Source organism: Macadamia integrifolia, chromosome 1, assembly GCF_013358625.1.
Source record: "Macadamia integrifolia cultivar HAES 741 chromosome 1, SCU_Mint_v3, whole genome shotgun sequence".
NCBI classification, from domain to species: domain Eukaryota; kingdom Viridiplantae; phylum Streptophyta; class Magnoliopsida; order Proteales; family Proteaceae; genus Macadamia; species Macadamia integrifolia.
In genome coordinates this window covers 25,792,067-25,811,875 of record NC_056557.1, presented here as the reverse complement: position 1 = coordinate 25,811,875, position 19,809 = coordinate 25,792,067, and the positions used below count along the sequence as shown (strand labels likewise).

The following is a 19,809-nucleotide window of genomic DNA, read 5'->3' as shown; positions in this document are numbered from 1 at the left end:
TTACCCATCAAATGTTAACCAAAAAAAAAAGGAAAAAAATTACCTAGAAAATTAAAAAAATAAGATCACTATATCAGTGATCTATTTGATAAGATTGGAATTTTGCTAATTGGGAATGGACCGGATCAAAGATGATCAGATTTGAATTGTTTAACTGGTCAATCTGCTTCTAGATACATAGCGCAAAATGAAAGAAATTTTAAATGATTCCACTAGTAAATGACAGACAATAACTCCATTTTAATATTTGAGGCGTTGGTTACTAAAATCCATGCTTTTTTTTTTTTTTTTCTTTATTTATTTTATTTTTTTGGTAAATTACAATAATCCATGTTGAAAATATCTCTACTGATTAAATACTTCCGTTGCGTAGGCAGAAGTGGTAGACAAGGCCCTCCTATTGCTTAAAGCCTTGTTGAGGTTATTTATATAGCCCACCAAAGACATTCGAAGGAAAGAAATGATAAGCAAAGCAGCCACAGCCATGGATATTCTGATTGTGCTTCTTGTTGGTCTTCTATCATCATTAGGTGCAGCTGCCATTACAGTTCCACCACCTCTAGCCTTGCCGGGCTGCCAAGAGAAATGTGGAAATGTAACCATACCCTACCCATTTGGCATTGAAGAGGGATGCTTCATGGCTGATAAGTATAGTTCTTATGGTATAAGATGCGAGGCCATTAACGGCAGCAGCATCAGACCTTACATGGGAAATGAGACAGACCTCGAGGTCCTTGACATATCACTGGATCTGCCAGAGGTATGCCTCAGTAGTTATTATGCTTTTCAGTGTTTCAATTCCTCTGGACCACGAGCTCCTCGGCAAAACTACTGGATGACCATGGGAGGAACACCCTTCACCTTCTCGGCGACCCGAAACAAGTTTATAGCCATCGGATGCGACACAATGGCAAACATATATGACCTTGTGGATAATAACTTCACCCTTGGGTGCACCTCGTTGTGCAATGACTTGAGGAGTGTGAGGAATGGGTCTTGCTCTGGAATTGGCTGTTGCCAGACTTCAATCCCTTTCAAACTCAAACGTTTCTACATAAATGTTTTGAGTTTATATAACCACACAAGGATCTGGAAGTCTAATCCTTGCGGCTATGCTTTCTTGGCTGATCAAGAGTGGTTCACCTTCAAAACTTCAGATCTCTTTGTTGATAACTTAGACAATTTGACTATTCCGGTGGTTATGGATTGGGCGATTGGGAATCAAACATGCGAAGAAGCAGTTCGAGATACACAGTCATATGCTTGTGGTCCAAATAGCTATTGCTCAAATTTTACAAATGGCCCTGGCTATCAATGTTTCTGCAAAAGTGGTTTTGAAGGAAACGCATATCATCCTCAAGGATGCAAAGGTAATCACAATAAGGTTTTTTTTTTTTTTGGAGTAATATATGCTGATATATGATGAAATTATATAATTGTGGTCCTTCGGAACCCATTTATGTGACCTTTATCTGCGTTTATTTTGATTGTGTTCTTCTCTTTTTTACTTTTATTTTTCTTGTTTTCTTTTGCACAGATCAATGTAATCAACCACAAAGAAGTTAGAATTGTTATTGTATAATTGCATTTTTTACTTACCAAAAAAAAAATTTACAGTTTTATAATCTGTCTCATTGTTCTTTTTAACTCTTCTAATTCAAATCTTATAGCTTCTCCTTTCACTCATGCATCAAATTCATCATCATGTGACAAAGCATCACAACTACTAACAAGTGAAATTTTTTTTAACCGTTTGTGTAATTATAGTAATAGATTTTATTTTATTTTTTTAAAAAAGAAAATTTCTTGTAATGGCATTTTTTTTTCCACTACAAGTCTATAGAATTTTAGTAAATTACACAATCATGATTACAAAATTTTTATCTCCACTTCTCTTTCCTTCCCTTTAATTGCAATCAGAAGAAGATACGGAATAGGGTGTTAATCAATTTAGCATCTCGAGTTTGTGTATGACATTCAATTTGTATTTGTAATAATTTTTTTCTTTCTTTCTTTAATAAATATTGCTGACTTTTAGAAAAAAAAAACTTATCTCAATTACCTCGACCAATTAGCTAAATGGATGGGCTTAAAAGTAGATTGGTTGAACAATCTCAGTCAAACCAGAGGAGCAGTTAACGGGATCTCAGAGTCCTATTTTTGTGAAATGCTTCAAAATAATAATATTTTTTCCTGATCTCATAGTTAAATCAACATCCAATTCCCATAAATATAAAACTACTTTTCCTTTTTCTTTTTCTTTTTCATATCAAATAAAATTCTTTGGCATAGCTAACAATTTGATGAGTTATTATTGCATTGTAAACTATGCATTTTGGGCTAACAAATTTTCATTGTTTGTATATCGGTGCTGGATTGAAAAAGACATTGATGAATGTGAGAAGGGATACAATAATTCTTGCTCCCCGATTGCTATTTGCACTAACACGTATGGGAGTTACAACTGTTCTTGTCCACAAGGCTACTATGGCAATGGTTGGTTAACGGGGACCCGTTGTACCCATGATGCAAATTCTCCTCCATTGATAGGCATTATTTTAGGTAATTTTCTTTCCTTATATATATATATATATATATATATATTCTTACTTCTTTTGGCTTAAATCCTACACACCTAGTAATAACCTTTCCTACACCAACTTTAAACGCTAACAATAGCCACATGATAGATCAGATGCACCCAAATTTTATAGACCCTCTTTTCAATAGAAAAAACATGATAATTTTAGTAAAATAATTCAATACTAAGGTTATCACATACAGACTACTGGAGTCACTTCTCCTAACCTCCAGGAGAAACAAGGTAGTAAAAGTTATTTATTTTTAATTTATTTTTATTTTTTGCAGGTGTTGGTCTAAGTACTATATTTCTACTAGCCTGCATTTATTTTTCATATTGGACAATCAAGAGAAGAAGACTCATCAAACTCAGAGAAAATTTTTTCCAACAAAATGGGGGTTTTCTATTACAGCAACAAATAGCTTTGCATAAAGGTGTTGAAGAAACTGCCAAGATTTTCACCATAGAAGAGCTAAAGAAGGCAACCAATAACTTCCATGAAAGTCGAATACTTGGCAAAGGGGGGCAAGGTATAGTTTTCAAAGGAATATTATCTGGTGGAAAAGTTGTGGCAGTCAAGAAATCCAAAAAAATAGATAAAGGGCAGATTACAGAGTTCATAAATGAGGTTAATATCCTTTCTCAAATCAAACATAGAAATGTGGTAAAGCTCTGGGGATGTTGTTTAGAGACTGAGGTTCCATTGTTAGTTTATGAGTTAATCTCTAATGGAACCCTCTATCAACATATCCATAACATGAATCCTGCACTTTCTATTTCTTGGGAAATCCGTATAAGAATTGCTGCTGAAACAGCTGGAGCACTAGCATATTTGCACTCTGCTCATTCAGTACCCATCCTTCATAGAGATGTCAAGTCTGCCAATATATTATTAGATGATAATCGCAGGGCAAAAGTATCAGATTTTGGGGCTTCAAGATTTGTTCCTTTGGATCAAACTCAAATGTCAACCCTAATTCAAGGGACCATGGGGTACTTAGACCCAGAATGCTTTCATAATGGCCATTTGACTGATAAAAGTGATGTTTATAGCTTTGGTGTTGTTCTTGCTGAGCTCTTGACTGGGAAAAAGCCACTTCCACCTGAAGGATTTGGGGAACAAAAAAGTCTGGCAATACATTTTGTTTCTTCAATGGAAGATGATAAACTTCTTCATATTCTTGATGTTCGAGTGGTAAATGAGAGAAATAGAGAGCAGATTTTTTCAGTTGCTGAGCTTGCAAGAAAATGCTTAAATGTTAAAGGGGAAGATAGGCCAGCAATGAAAGAAGTTGCAGCAGAGCTTGAATCTTTCAGAATATTCTATGGACACACAGGATCACAACATGAATATGAGGAAACCGAAAACTTCGAGGATGAACCATTAATAAGTTCAAGAGTCACTACAACTGCTCAAGAGATTCTGGGGGATAGTTCAACTATCAATACAAGTTGTCAGGGAAGACTGGGAGATAGTGCCATGCTATCATTACAGAACGGTCGTTGATGGTTATGTTGATTATCATTGCAAAAATAAAAATGTTGTCTTTGGTGACAGATTCATATCCTAAACTTATATTTTTGTATAACATCAAACAACTAAGATCAATTGATTGGATCCTGTTATATCATGACATGAATCTCTCTCTCTCTCTCTCTCTCTCTCTCTCTCTCTCTTACCAGTTTATGTTTGCTTTTATTTGTAACTAATTTAATTTAGATTCATTTTCTATGAAAAAACAAAAAAAATTCTAAGTGGGCAAGTCTAGAGGTTACTGAGCATTCAATTACACTTATGGTTATATGGTTTGTGTGGTAATAGTGGACTGCTCTTCAGTCCTTTCTTGCTTCAATTGAAGGGAATATTTCCCAGTGTTCCTGTGGTAAAGTTGAAACTTCAGTTTCCGTTGATTTTTGGCCTTCATCGAACTACAATGAACTATTACTGGATGGTCAAGGTAGATCCAGATTTTTTTTTTTTTTTTTGCTAGAAGGTCATTTATATTAAAGAATGAAAGAAAGAGAAAGTATCAAAATTTGGATAAAAGCCCAGGAACCACAGACTACATATCGACACTAGCATCAAACCCCACCTTCGGCATAGCCATATGCAGGGAAGAGAGCTAGGCAGTGACACAGATTATATGAAAACTAAATCAAATTGCACCGAATACAATCTGAATCGTGGTCTATTATTTGCATCGTCTCTAATGCTGTCAATAATCAGGGTTAGCCATTCCACTGGAGCACTGGAGGACTCCTCCTTTGCCACTGAATTTGCTAAAAATCCGTTACCTATTTAGCTTTGCGAAAGAAATAAGTGGTCTTCCATGTGATTGAGGCTAAGAAAGCCTAAATAGCATTCCACTGTTGTCTAACACACCAAGGAATCATACCCTTATGAACCATAAGCATAACAACCGCGAGTCACTCTCAATCCATAGCTTTGAAAACCACAAACCCTTTGCATACTCCATATCCATGACCAAGGCATGAAATTTAGCTTCATAATTTTGTTACGATTCCTAGAGAAGACTGAAACCTATAGATAATCCGAACGTTATGGTCTCTGATTGCCCCTCCTACACCAGCCATGTTTGGGTTTCCCAGCGAGCACCCATCAATGTGAAGTTTCCCCCACCCAACCTCCAAGGACACCAATGCACTTCTAAAAACTGCTTGGGCATTACTTTCGGGATAGCCAAGTCCAACCTGCGGGCACACATAAGATCCACCACACTTTTCACCTGACCTTTAAGATCGATCTCCAAGATCTTAAGCTCCCCTTTTATGACTGAAAAGAGTTTGCAATTGAGAATGGTGCACCCCATTAAATCTTCTAGAATTTCTCTCCATCCAAATAAAGTAGGGAATCAAAATAAATCCTGCCCTCCAAGCATCCTTCAGACCAAAAAAATCCTTGATTTTTGGCTCCACCATTTACAATAGTCCTCCACCTTATCAAACTGAACCTGCCAATTCACTCCAAAACATTCAACAACAAAAAAAAAACCCAGAGAACTTTAACATACTCACAATGAAAGAACAGATGAATTAGATATTCCTCCTCCCTCCTACACAACTCACTTGTTTCATCTAGTTTGGTATACTTTAATATCTATGTTTGCTAGTTTTTCTTCTTTGCTGATGGCAATGCCGAAGTTGAAAAAGTTTAACTACGCATAATTTTATATTAGAGTGTCTTACTTTGTCGAGTGATATTTGTACCATATTCTCTATTTTTTTTTTTTTTTCCTTTAATATAAGTGATCTTTTGGCGGAAAAAAAAATGACCAATTAGATATATTTTATTATAACAAACGTATCTTGGAGGAAAAGTGATTAATATAGCCACATTTGTTAGCCTTAGTAGGACATCTTGGGATTGAGACTTGTGGATGATTTACTTGGCAAACCCTAGTTTCGGTTGAATTCTGCATGTGTTGGGGACCTTTGGCAAAGGAGGGGGCCGGGCCAAATCGGGAGTCTATAATTTAGTGGCAGCCTTTCCCATGTTGTTTATGGAGGATATTAGAATTTACTGTTAGGGAAGGCCTAGATTCTGACTCTTTTTTTTTTTTTTTTTTACCATTGCAGTTGCCTTCTTTATCTTACTGATAATAATGCCGAAGGTGGGGAAGGGATTTCTCTATCATGTGTCTTGTCTTCTTCAATGAAGATATTCTGGTAATCTCTTTTTATTTCATATTTAATATAATTTTTTGATTGTTCTAGTAAAAAAAAGTATTGGGGACCTTTGGCTACGACATCCAGAAATTGTGTCCACTGGATCTTCCGAAGTGCTGATATCTTGAGCCTTTGATAATTTTCTCAAGGTGATCCCACTATGAAAAGCTATTCTAACAATCTAGATGGTATAATACCCCTTCCAAGCAAATACTCTTATGTCCATGCATCTCGGTCTCTATCTAGGAAATATCAATTGGCTTACATTGGAGGTTTCACATCTATCCAAGCCAATCTATATGGGGCTTAGTGAAGTGCCCTGTCGTGGTCTTAGAGATCTCAGAGACATGGGGCTTATAAAGCCTATCCCAGGTCCCAGGAATGTCTATACCCCATCTCATCTTCTTTATGTTGACGATCTGTTGATATTTATGGGTGTAGATTTGAGAGGAATCCAATCTATTAAAAATTTCCTTGATTTGTATCAAGCTTTATCAGGGCAGCTCATTAACTTGGAAAAAAGAAAAATCTTCCTTAATGCCATTTTAGCTGACCGCAAGCACGGGATCAAAGAAATTCTAAAATTTTCAAGCTGTGACTTCCCTACGCGGTACTTGGGTGTTGATATCTTTAAAGGCCACATCAAGAAGGAGAGGATCCTCCCTTTGGTTGACAAGTTCAAAGCCAGGCTCGCTGGGTGGAAAGGCAGACTTCTCTCTTTGGTTGGAAGAGTAGAACTAGTAAAGATTGTTATAAGCAACCTCCCTTTGCATAAGTTCTCAATCTATCTTTGGCCTGGCTCCTCTATTGCCCAGATGGAGCGCTGGATCAGAAATTTTATATGGAGTGGGGATGCAAATACTCCTAAGTCGATTACAGTTAAGTGGGACAATGTTTGTAAACCAAAAAATGAAGGGGGTCTGCGCATTTGTCGTCTGCGAGATGTCAACATGGCTCTAATTGCGAAGCTCTGCTAGTTTATCTGCACTGACTCCTCAGAGTTCGCTCGGTTCCTCAGAGGAAGATTTATGACAAGCAAGGGTAGCCTCAAGAGGTATGCTTTTTCCTCTTCCATTATTTCCAGTCTTAAAAGGGTTTGGGATTTTGTTTGCGATGCTGAGCAGTGGATTGTTGGGGATGGGTCCACAATCAAGTTCTGGTATGATCGCTGGGTTGGAATAGCTCCCCTAGTTGATGAGATTCTCCCTCCGAATCAAACAGTCTGCAGCCCTTTGACTCATGTTTCTGATTTCATTCATGATGGGAATTGGAATTTGACCCTGCTTAATTCTATGCTTTTCCAAAACTCTAGCAATTGCATTACAAGGATCCCTATTGCAACTGTGGGTGTGCCTGATAGTCAAATATGGTCCTTGACGGAATTAGAGAAGTTCTCCTTTTTTCAGCTTGGGAGAAATTAAAGGTAAAATATCCTATCATTGGTTGGTGGCGCATGATATGACTGAAAAATCTTCTTCCTAGATTTTCCATTTTTGGTTGGCGACTGGTACATGGCTGTCTTCCAACGGATGACTTGATCGCAAAGAAAGCTGTTGCTCTTGCCTCCAGATGTAGTCTTTATGGAAATTGTGGAAAAGGTTTTAACCACATTTTTTTGGAGTGTGACTTCTCTGTGAGGATATGGAAAATTTTGCTGAATTATTTTGATCAGAGATGGTGTGGCTTTCCTTCTATTGAAAGTCTTTTCTCTTGGTGGAAGAGAAAATCTGCGGCTGTTCATTGCAAGGACTTGTGGTCTCCATTGATTATTTTGGTCCCTTTTCATATTTGGACAGAGAGAAATTGAAGGTTTGATGAGATTGCCATGACAATAAATCAGATTCATCAAAAAATCTTGTAGGATCTCAGTGACTTTTCATCTATTAATCCTATACAGGTTAACTCGGTTGCTAACCTCCTTTTGTCCAAAAAGATCAATGCCACAACCTCTCTGCCTCGAGCTTGGCATATCCAGGAATTATTCTGGAAAGCCCCATCAAATGGTTTCTTAAAACTCAACATCAATGGTTGTTCTCTTGAAAACCCAGGCCGATCAGGATCTGGTGGTATAATGAGGGACAGGAACGGATCAAATATGGTATGCTTTGTCATATATGAGGGGGTTGAAACCAATTTCATGGCAGAATTTGTTGCTTCCTTCCATGGTCTCAAATGTGCTCTCAGAAAAGGTTACAACAAGCTATGGATTGAGTGTGACTCCCAATCTGTAGTGCTTTGCATTAAAAACCAACATATTCCCTAGTGCTTTTAGCAGCAATGGAGACATTTTGGGCATTATCTGGATACCTCTAATTGGGAAATTTCCCACTACTACAGAGAGACAAACATGGTCGCTGACAAGTTGGCTAAGCATGCTGCTTTAAGTTGCTCCTCGAATTTTTGGGACTCTTGTCCAGGTTTTATTCTCTTTGATCTCCAATGGGATAGTCAGAATAGGCCAAGATACAGATTCATGAAATATTTTGATTTTCCATTTACTTTGTCTTCTTTCTCTGTTGATGACAATGCTGAAGGTGGAGTAAGATTTCAAAGAGTTGTTTTGTAACTTCTTTTTCTCTTCCATAGTAATTCAATTTTTGTTGACCTTTAGCATAAAAAATATATGGCATTCTACTCTATTGTTTATTTGATGAATTATGCGTCCAATTCTAGATACAAGATTAATAAGTTGGTTTCAACCAAAAAAGTAAAACAATAGTAAGAGGGTTAGGTCAATGTCCATTGATAATAAGTTATATACTCCTACATTTTACAATCTCACTAAAGTTATAGAAAAAATTTTAAATCACCATCACCACCCAAAGAGCAACATCAAATGTATAATCCAGATCATGCTTGCAATAGGTAAAGCCAAATCTATGAATTCGAGATTCAAATTATGTCATATACTATAAAATGTAGGTGGAGAAAATGATAATTGGAAACAAAAGAAATACATTTTATATATATATATATATATATATTGCTAGAAGTCAACGAGAAAATTTCAATAATTCTGGGAAAATAGAGAGAGAACTGTACAGAACATCCTTTAGATCAATATTCCACCCAAAGAGCAACATCAAATGTATAATCCAGATCATGCTTGCAATGGGTAAAGCCAAATCTATGAATTGGAGATTCAAATTATGTCATATAATATAAAATGTAGGCGGAGAAAATGATAATTGGAAACAAAAGAAATACATTATATATATATATATATATATATATATTGCTAGAAGTCAACAAGAGAATTTCAATAAATCTGGGAAAATAGAGAGAGAACTGTACAGAACATCCTTTAAATCAATATTCCACCTTCGACATTGCCATCAGCAGAGATAATAATCCAAACAAAAGAAAATTACATAAACCGATATCTCAGTCTTTGTTGAAAATACATTAATTTTAGATATGGTAGTGCAGGGCATGACATGTGTCACTGTACTGCCTCAAATTCTTATTAAATAAGTTTATCATACTTTTCAAGTTACATTTTTGTTTTACTTCTTAAATAAATTTGGCAGCACAAAACGTAAAAATCAAATTTCTATTTTTTTCATAATCATTTTAGGTATTGATTACAAAATCTTTCATATTAGTTTTGATTTGATTTGATTTCATTTCCTTCTTCCCTCTATTTCTCCTACAATCAAGTAGACAGGAAAAAGTGGCTCATGTACCCCTAATGTTGGGATCATTTCCTATATACTACAGGTTGTTAGCTCCCACATAGATGATATAGTTTTGGTATTATAACAACTAGATGAATGTGGATTTTCTTTAACATAATGACTTAGTACTTCAACCTTATGAGCCATTTAATAGGAGCTATTCCCTTAATTTTTCAAGGTCCCTTGTTTAAATAATAAATTTTAATTTTTTCAAACAACATTAGAAGCACTAATGAAAGTTAAATAGTTCTCATTCAACCCCAGTATGACTCGATCCATATAGTTATAAGGTTAATATGACCCATGGGACTAGTCAAGCCAAAGGCCAAGATACCTACAGTTAGCCAAAAAAAATATATAAAACACTTCTTAAATGTTATGTGTAGAAGATGATGTGAACATGCTATTAAGTTTTGGTGCTAATCAAACAGTGTAGTGACACTTTTTTACCTACAATGTTAAAATAAATAAATAAATAAATAAATAAAATATGGAAAAGTAGTTCATACATGTTTTGGCAATTCAACATATAATTAAATAATAATATCAAAAGTATGCTTACTGATTTTAAAAACTAGTCAAATTTTCATGTATAAGGTGCCAGTCTGGTAAGGACTTAGTCAGGCGAGGGATCGAATCTTGCCATGATTGGGGGGGGTTTGTGTTGGCCGCAATATAGGACCTTAGGGTCCTGGAGTGGGAAATATATATATATATATATATATATATGTATCCCCCACATGCATAAAGGACCCGAAAGCTATAAATATTATTTAAAAGCCACACATTGTCTTCAGAAGGAGAAAAAAAAGTCACATCTATATTAATTTAAGGAGTACAACACATTTAAAATTGATATAAGGAACCAATTGGAATCGGAGTTGAATGAATTTTCTCTATCACTATTATGTGCATCCATGCATTTTTTTTTTTTTTTTTTAATTACAATAATCCATGTTGAAAGTATCTCAACTGATTAAATACTTTCGTTGCGTAGGCAGAAGTGGTAGGATCACTAATGGGTGGTTGAAATTTCAGCAACTTATGATAATCAAGATAAGCTGAGAGCATTCATCCAAAAAAGATAAGCTGAGAGCTTTGCAGCTTCAGACTTTCAGGATAGTCCTAGCCTTTGATATGCACTTGGCATCATCTAATTATATGGGAGGATGGAAGTTTCGTCCACCCACAGGTCACTGAATAGTCTTTACCCAAGTCAATGAAAGAAGATTTAGAACATAAGATGTATCAAAAATTAATTCCTGCCCTGACAGATAAGGCCTTCTTATTTTTTCTTATTGCTTAAAGCCTTGTTGAGGTTATTTATAGCCCACCAAAGACATTCGAGGGAAGAAAGAACCAGTAAAGATAAGCGAAGCAGCCATGGGTATTCTGATTGTGCTTCTTGTTAGTCTTCTATCATCAACAGGTGCATCTGCCATTACAGTTCCACCTCCTCTAGCCTTGCCGGGCTGCCAGGAGAAATGTGGAAATGTAACCATACCCTACCCATTTGGCATTGGAGAAGGATGCTTCATGGCTGCTAACTATAGTTCTTTTCGTATAACGTGCGAGGCCATTAATGGCAGGAGCATCAGACCTTACATGGCTAATGAGGCAGAACTTGAGATCCTTGACATATCACTGGATCTGCCAGAGGTAAGCATTAGTAGTTATTATGCCTTTCAGTGTTTCAATTCCACTGGACCACGAGCACCTAGGCAAAACTACTTGATGACCATGGGAGGAACACCCTTCACCTTCTCGGCAACCCGAAACAAGTTTATAGCTATCGGATGTGACACACTGGCAAACATATTGGACCCTGTGGATAATAACTTCACTCTTGGGTGCACCTCATTGTGCAATGACTTGAGAAGTGTGAGGAATGGGTCTTGCTCTGGAATTGGTTGTTGCCAGACTTCAATCCCTTTCAAACTCAAACGTTTCTATATATATATTGCGAGTATATATAACCACACAAGGATCTGGAAGTCTAATCCTTGCGGCTATGCTTTCTTGGCTGATCAAGACTGGTTCACCTTCAAATATTCAGATCTTTTGGTTGATAACTTAGACAATTTGACTATTCCAGTGGTGATGGATTGGGCGATTGGGAATGAAACTTGCGAAGAAGCAGTTCGAGATACAGAGTCATTTGCTTGTGGTCCAAATAGCTATTGCTCAAATTTTACAAACGGCCCTGGCTATCAATGTTTCTGCAAAAGTGGTTTTGAAGGAAACCCATATCATCCTCAAGGATGCCAAGGTAATTACCTGTGTGTGTGTTTTTTTTTTGTTTTTGAATAATATATGATGAATTATTTGTGTTCCTTCGGAACCCATTTAGGTGACCTTTATCTGACTTTATTTTGATTGTGTTCTTCTCTTTTACTTTTACTATTCTTGTCTTGTTTTGCATAGATCCATGTAATCAACCACAAGAAGTTAGAATTGTTATTGTATAATTGCAGTTTTATCTACCCAAAAAAAAAATGCAGTTTAATATTCTGTCTCATTGTTCTTTTTAACCTTTTAATTCAAATCTTATAGCTTTTCCTTACACTCATGAATCAAATTCATCATCATGTGACCAAGCATTACAACTACTACTAAGTGAACATTTTTGTAATCGCCAGTGTAATTAATTTCAAAATATATTAAATTTGGTTGTTAAATTTACTTTACTTTATGTGATTAAATTCATTTGATTTCAACAGTAAAATAGACACTGCATCTCAAAATTATAACTACTAGCCCTAGTAATAGATTTTAGTATTTTTTTTTTTCTAGCTACAGATCTGGAATTTTATTAAATTACACAATTATGGTTACAAAATCATCATGATTACAAAATTTTTCTTTTCACTTCTCTTTCCTTCTCTTTAGTTGCAATAAGATGAAGATATGGAACAGGGTGTTAATCAATTTAGCATCTCGGGTTTGTGTATGACATTTAATCTGTATTTGTACATAATTTTTGTTTTCTTTCTTTCTTTAATATATATTGTTGACTTTCATGAAAAAAAAAAAAATTTTGTCTCACTTACCTCCACCAATTCGTTAAATAGATGGGCCCAAAAGTAGAATGGTTAAACCATCTCAGTCAAACCAGCAGAGCGGTTAATGGAATCTCTCAGTCCTATTTTTGTGAAATGCTCCAAAATACTAATATTTTTTCCTGACCTCATAGTTCAATCAACATCCTATCATATAAAATTCCTTTTCCTTTTCCTTTTTGGTACCAAATAAAAATTATTTCTCATAGCTAATAATTTGATTAGTTATTATTGCATTGTTAACTTACATTTTGGGCTAACAAATTTTCATTGTTGAACATGGGTGATGGATTGATAAAGACATTGATGAATGTGTGAAGGGATACAATAATTCTTGCTCCTCGATTGCTATTTGCACTAACACGTATGGGAGTTACAACTGTTCTTGTCCACAAGGCTACTATGGCAATGGTTGGTTAACTGGGACCCGTTGTACCCATGAAGTGAATTCTCCTCCATTGATAGGCATTATTTTAGGTAATTTTCGTTCTTTTTTTTTTTTATTTATTTTGACTTAAATCATACACACCTAGTAATAACCTTTCCTACACCAATTTTAAACGCTAACAATAGCCACATGATAGATCAGATGCACCCAAATTTTATAGACCCTCTTTTTAATAGAAAAAACATGATAATTTTAGTAAAATAATTCAATACTAAGGTTATCACATACAGACTACTGGAGTCACTTCTCCTAACCTCCAGGGGAAACAAGGTAGTAAAAGTTATTTATTTTTAATTTATTTTTATTTTTTGCAGGTGTTGGTCTAAGTACTATATTTCTACTAGCCTGCATTTATTTTTCATATTGGACAATCAAGAGAAGAAGACTCACCAAACTCAGAGAAAATTTTTTCCAACAAAATGGGGGTTTTCTATTACAGCAACAAATAGCTTTGCATAAAGGTGTTGAAGAAACTGCCAAGATTTTCACCATAGAAGAGCTAAAGAAGGCAACCAATAACTTTCATGAAAGTCGAATACTTGGCAAAGGGGGGCAAGGTATAGTTTTCAAAGGAATATTATCTGGTGGAAAAGTTGTGGCAGTCAAGAAATCCAAAAAAATAGATAAAGGGCAGATTACAGAGTTCATAAATGAGGTCAATATCCTTTCTCAAATCAAACATAGAAATGTGGTAAAGCTCTGGGGATGTTGTTTAGAGACTGAGGTTCCATTGTTAGTTTATGAGTTAATCCCCAATGGAACCCTCTATCAACATATCCATAGCTTGAATCATACACTTTCTATGTCTTGGGAAATCCGTTTAAGAATTGCTTCTGAAACAGCTGGAGCACTAGCATATTTGCACTCTGCTCATTCAGTACCCATCCTTCATAGAGATGTCAAGTCTGCCAATATATTACTAGATGATAATTGCAGTGCAAAAGTATCAGATTTTGGGGCTTCAAGATTTGTTCCTTTGGATCAAACTCAAATGTCAACCCTAATTCAAGGGACCATGGGGTACTTAGACCCAGAGTGCTTTCATAATGGCCATTTGACAGACAAAAGTGATGTTTATAGCTTTGGTGTTGTTCTTGCTGAGCTCTTGACTGGGAAAAAGCCACTTCCACCTGAAGGATTTGGGGAACATAGAAGTCTAGCTATACATCTTGTTTCTTCAATAGAAGAGAATAAACTTCTTCATATTCTTGATGTTCGAATGGTAGATGACAGAAACAAAGAGCAGTTTTTGTCAGTTGCTGAGCTTGCAAGAAAATGCTTAAATGTTAAAGGGGAAGACAGGCCAACAATGAAAGAAGTTGCAACAGAGCTTGAATCTTTGATAATATTCTATGGACACACTGGGTCACAAAATGAATATCAGGAAACCGAGCACTTCGAGGATGAACCATTAATAAGTTCGAGAATCACTGCAACTGTTCAAGAGAGTCTGGGAGATAGTTCCACTATCAATGCAAGTTGTCAGGGAAGACTGGGGGATAGTGCCATGCTATCATTACAGAACGGTCGTTGATGGTTATACTGATTATCATTGCAAACATAAAAATGGTTTCGTATATTGGTGTATAACATCAAACAACTAAGATCAATTGTTTGTATGTCCTTATATCATGACATGAATAGATATCTACTCCTCTCTCTCTCTCTCTCTCTCTCTCTCTCTCACCAGTTTACGTTTGCTGTTATCTGCAACTAATTTTTTATTTTAGAACGATTTTCTATGAAAACATAATTTCTAGGTGGGTAAGTCTAGAGGGGTTATTTAGGAGGGCCCTGGTTCCTCCATGTGGTTTTTTTTTCTTTCCACTAAAAGATGATTTTATTAAACCAAGAAGAAAATCCAAAAAAGGAAAACAAACATCACAAGCGCTTTCAATCCACTCATGCTTGGGCATTGCCATCAGCAGGGGGAGATGAATCGCACTACGTAAATCTAAAATGAGGCCTCCCATCTGAATTCCTAGCAATGAGATCCATGATGTGTATAGATAAGCTCAGGTTTTCACCCAATAATCCTGTCTTCACTACGTCTCTAGCCAAGAAGTTAGCAATTGTATTTCCTTCTCTGTAATTGTACGATATTTTTCAGGTGATCCTCTCCAAGTATGGCTGAAGGAAGATCCATCATTGAAGAACAAACCAAGGAAAGCTCCTTTGTTGAAAGAGAGTCACAATAATCCCAGGACTCTACCCAAGTGGTCTCGAAATATACCGCCCGCACCAGCACAACCTTTGTGTTCCCTAGAGAGCTTCCATTGAAGTTCAGTTTAACCCAATTCATGGTGGGCTTGCACAAAAAGACCTCGAGAATGTCCCTGTAGCAGCAGTTTGATAAGTTCTCCCATGTAACACCCAAGAATATGGAAAGTATCAAACCAGCTTAAGAGATCGGTGAGGTGTTCCCACCAAGAATACGACAAGTACCAGGAGGTTTGGAAGATTGATGAGGGTATGCAAACTTTAGTCCCACATCGCCTAAGGAGAGATTACTGAGCTAGTTAATAACCTCTAGCCTCCTTAACATAGCACAACACGTTTTAAAGATTTGAGGCCCATGGCCAAAGAGGATAATATTGTGCAAGGTTAATGGGGCTGGGGCTCAAGTTTTATCCCAATTCATGTTGATCATGAGATGGAAAAACAAAGAATTGAAAAATTAAGGACTCCCAAAAGGGTATTGCATATTTTTTGGCTAAGTTTACGGCAAAGTTTGAAACTTAAGTTTCCTTTGATTCTTGGCCTTCATCAATCTACAATGAACTGTTAATTGATGCTCAAGGCACATATCCAGATTTTGTTTCATCTAGTTTGTTATGTTTTATTATCTATGTGTGCTATTTTTTCTTTCTTGTTGGTGGCAATGTCGAATGTGAAAAAATTTAACTCCGCATAATTTTATGTTGTAGTGTCTTAACTTTGTCCAATGATGTTTGTAGCATATTCTCTATTTTTTTTTTTTTAATATAAATAATCTTTTAACGGAAAAGAAAAAAAAAAAAATCTGATCAGTTTGGTGAATTTTATTTAACAAAAGTATCTTGGAGGAAAAGTGATTGATAAAGCCACATTTGTTAGCTATAATAGGAGATCCTGGGATTGAGATCTGTGGATGATTTACCTTTCAAACTCTAGTTTCGATCGGAATTCTGCATGTGTTGGAGACCTTTGGCAAAGGAGGGGACCAAATCAGGGGTGTCTATTTTATTGGCAAAAAAAACCCAAAAATAAAAAATAAAAAAATAAAAAATTTTTTTTAAAAACCCCAATAAGATTTTTTGACCGCATTATTCATTGGAGTTGCCTTTTTACCTTACTGATGAAGAAAGGATTTAACATCTAGGAAACATCAATTGGCTTTTATAGGAGGTTCCACATCTACCAAGATAGCCAATCTATATGGTATTCTACTCTGTTGGTTATTTGATGAATTGAACTCCTATTAGTAGGGCTCCAAATTTAGATACAAGATTAATAAGTTGAAACCAGCCAAAAAATAAAATAATAGTCAAAGGGTTAGGCCAATGTCCATTGATAAGTTATTACTCCTATATTTTACAATCTCACTGGAGTTATAGAAAAAAATAAAATCACCATCACTACCCAAGGAGCAACATCAAATGTATAATCCAGATCATGCTTGCAATGGGTAAAGCCAAATCTATGAATTGGAGATTCAAATTATGTCATATACTATAAAATGTAGGTGGAGAAAATGCTAGCAGGAAACAAAAGAAATACATTAGGATATGGAAGTGCAGGGCATAATATTTGTCAATGTACTACCTCAAATTCTTACTAAATAAGTTTATCATACTTTTCCAGTTAAATCTTTGTTTTACTCCTTAAATAAATTTGGCCGCACAAAACGTAGAAAATCAGATTTCGAATTTTTTTTATAGTCATTTTATGTATTCATCACAAAATTTTTCATTTTAGTTTTGATTTTGTTTCATTTACCTTCTTCTCTCTATTTCTCCTACAATCAAATATATAGGAAAAAAATAAAAGGCTCATGTAATTAGGGGTGCAACAGGGCCAGGTTGGGCTGGGCTTCTTAAGACCCTAGCCCAACCCTGAGTCCACTTAACCAGGCCCATACCCGCCCTGACCTTGACTCAGGGCCGTAAAACTTCAACACAGGCCCAACCTTTACCCGCCCTGGTTTTTTAGGGTCAAGCCAGGATAACCCTTACTGACCCTGACCCTAACCCTGATTTACCATCAAGGGTCGGGATGACCTTGATTGACCCTGACCCTGACCTTGGTTTGCCATCAAGGACCAGGTATACCCTGATTTATTTATTTGTAAAAATAGCAAGAGAGATTTATATTTATATTTTATTTTTTCAGTAAAAAAAGCAAAAGAGATCGATGAGTAGATATATTAGGGGTTTTGAGGTGTCAATGACTTAATGCCAAACAATATCTAAATTAGGTTAATAACATGGTTAACATCAAGGTCATAACCAGAGTCAACATCAAGGGCAAAAAACCAAGGCGGGGCCAGGCCAAAACCAATGTTAAAAGTCAAGGCCGGGTTTAGAGCAGGCTAGCCTGGCCAAAGACATCAACCCTTACCCGCCCTATTTTTTTCAGGGTCATAAATTTCAAGGTCGAGCCAGCCCTCAGGGCCAAAAATTTGAGGTCGATACTTATTTGGTATTAAGACGGGCCAAGGGCGGATTCAGACAGTCAAGGCCAAACTTGCACCCCTACATGTAACTCTAATGTTGGGATCATTTTCTTACGAACAAGTTGGTTCCCCCATAGATGACATAGTTTTGGTATTTTGATAACTAGATGAATGTGAATTTCCTTTAACATAATGACTCAGTACTTCAACCTTATGAGCCATTTATTAAGAGTTTTCCCTTAATTTTTCAAGGTTCTTGTTGTTTAAATAATATCAAAATTTTAACCTTTTCAAACAAAGATTAGAAGCACTAAAATGATTTGTGTAGAAGATGATGGGAACATGCTACTAAGTTTTGGTGCTAACCAAATAGTGAAGTCACACGTTCCAACATACAATGCTAAAAAAAAAAATGCAGTTGAATCAATGAATCAATAAATCAATAAATCAATAAATCTATAAATCAATAAATCAATAAAATATGGAAAAGTAGTTCACACATGTCTTGGAAATTTAACATATAATTAGATAATATAATATCAAAACTTCAAAAGTATGTTTATTGATTTTTAAAACAAGTCAAATTTTAATGTACAAGGTGTCAGTCTGGTAAGGACTTAGCCTTGATTGGGGGAATTGCGTCGGCCGGAATATAGGACCTTGGGACCAGGAGTGGGAAAAATATATATTCCCCACATGTAGGGGTGTCAAATTCTTAAACCGAACCGGTAAAATCGATCGGATCAAACTGATAACAACACAGATCAAATCAAATCGAAGCCTTATTGGGTCGGTTCGGTTTGGAGTATTGCAACCCCAAAACCAAACCGAACCACATCGAAAACCTGATGAACCCGAAACCAAATCGAAACCGGTTCAAAACCCAAACCGAAACTGAAACCAAACCGGTAAGAAACAGAAACACTCCAAAATTCATTAAAAAAATCAAAATTTGCATAGTTTTGTAAACATTTGTATGGAAAGTCGAATCTAAACTGGACCAAAAATCAAAACCAACCCGGTTACAAATCGATTTAAGAAACCGAAGACAAACCGAAACTAAACCGTACCGAAACCGAAACCAAATCGAAACCGGAATTTCCTTATTGGTCTGGTTTCGGTTTCAACTTTTTCACACCGATACCAACTCAACCCGGACCAAAACCGAGCCAGACCGACCGATTGACACCCCTACCCACATGCATAAAGGGCCCTAAATCTATAAATATTATTTAAAAGCCACAAATTGTCTTGAAGAAAAAAAAGTCACATCTAAATTAATTTAAGGAGTACAACACATTTAAAATTGATGTAAGGAACCAATTAGAAGTTAAATTGAATGAATTTTCTTTATCACTATTATATGTCAAATTCATATCCATTTTAACTTAAAAAAAAAAAAAAAAAAGTCAAATTCAAGTTCATTGACTTCAGAATATAATATGAAAAAGTCACATTCATTATTGAATGAAAGACTTAGTCTATTATTTGAAGAAGAATTTTCAGCTCTTGTGCCTGGTTTTCAAAGGGTTAATGGGAATTGGGCATGTATCCAATTCGGTTACTTGGTTTTCTCCAAAAAAAAAAAAAAAACTTGTCGGCGTTGAAATTGTACCTTGGCTCTATTACGTGGAAATTTATCAATTTGCTGTGAAAGTCCATCCATTTGCATGTCTTTGTTTTTTTTTTTTTTTTTTTTTTTT

The 19,809-nt window shown here is 35.8% G+C and overlaps 1 protein-coding gene across 1 annotated transcript; it reads left to right on the top strand.

Annotated features, from left to right (window-relative positions):
* Positions 1-484: 484 nt before the first annotated feature.
* LOC122072579 lies at positions 485-14,986 on the top strand. Its single transcript, XM_042636941.1, has 10 exons — positions 485-1,370; positions 2,386-2,562; positions 2,869-3,980; positions 4,404-4,539; positions 6,515-7,244; positions 7,353-7,611; positions 8,166-8,366; positions 11,275-12,214; positions 13,305-13,481; positions 13,767-14,986. Exons 1-10 carry the CDS (start codon positions 485-487, stop codon positions 14,984-14,986), a joined length of 5,838 nt encoding a protein of 1,945 aa, XP_042492875.1.
* Positions 14,987-19,809: the final 4,823 nt, after the last annotated feature.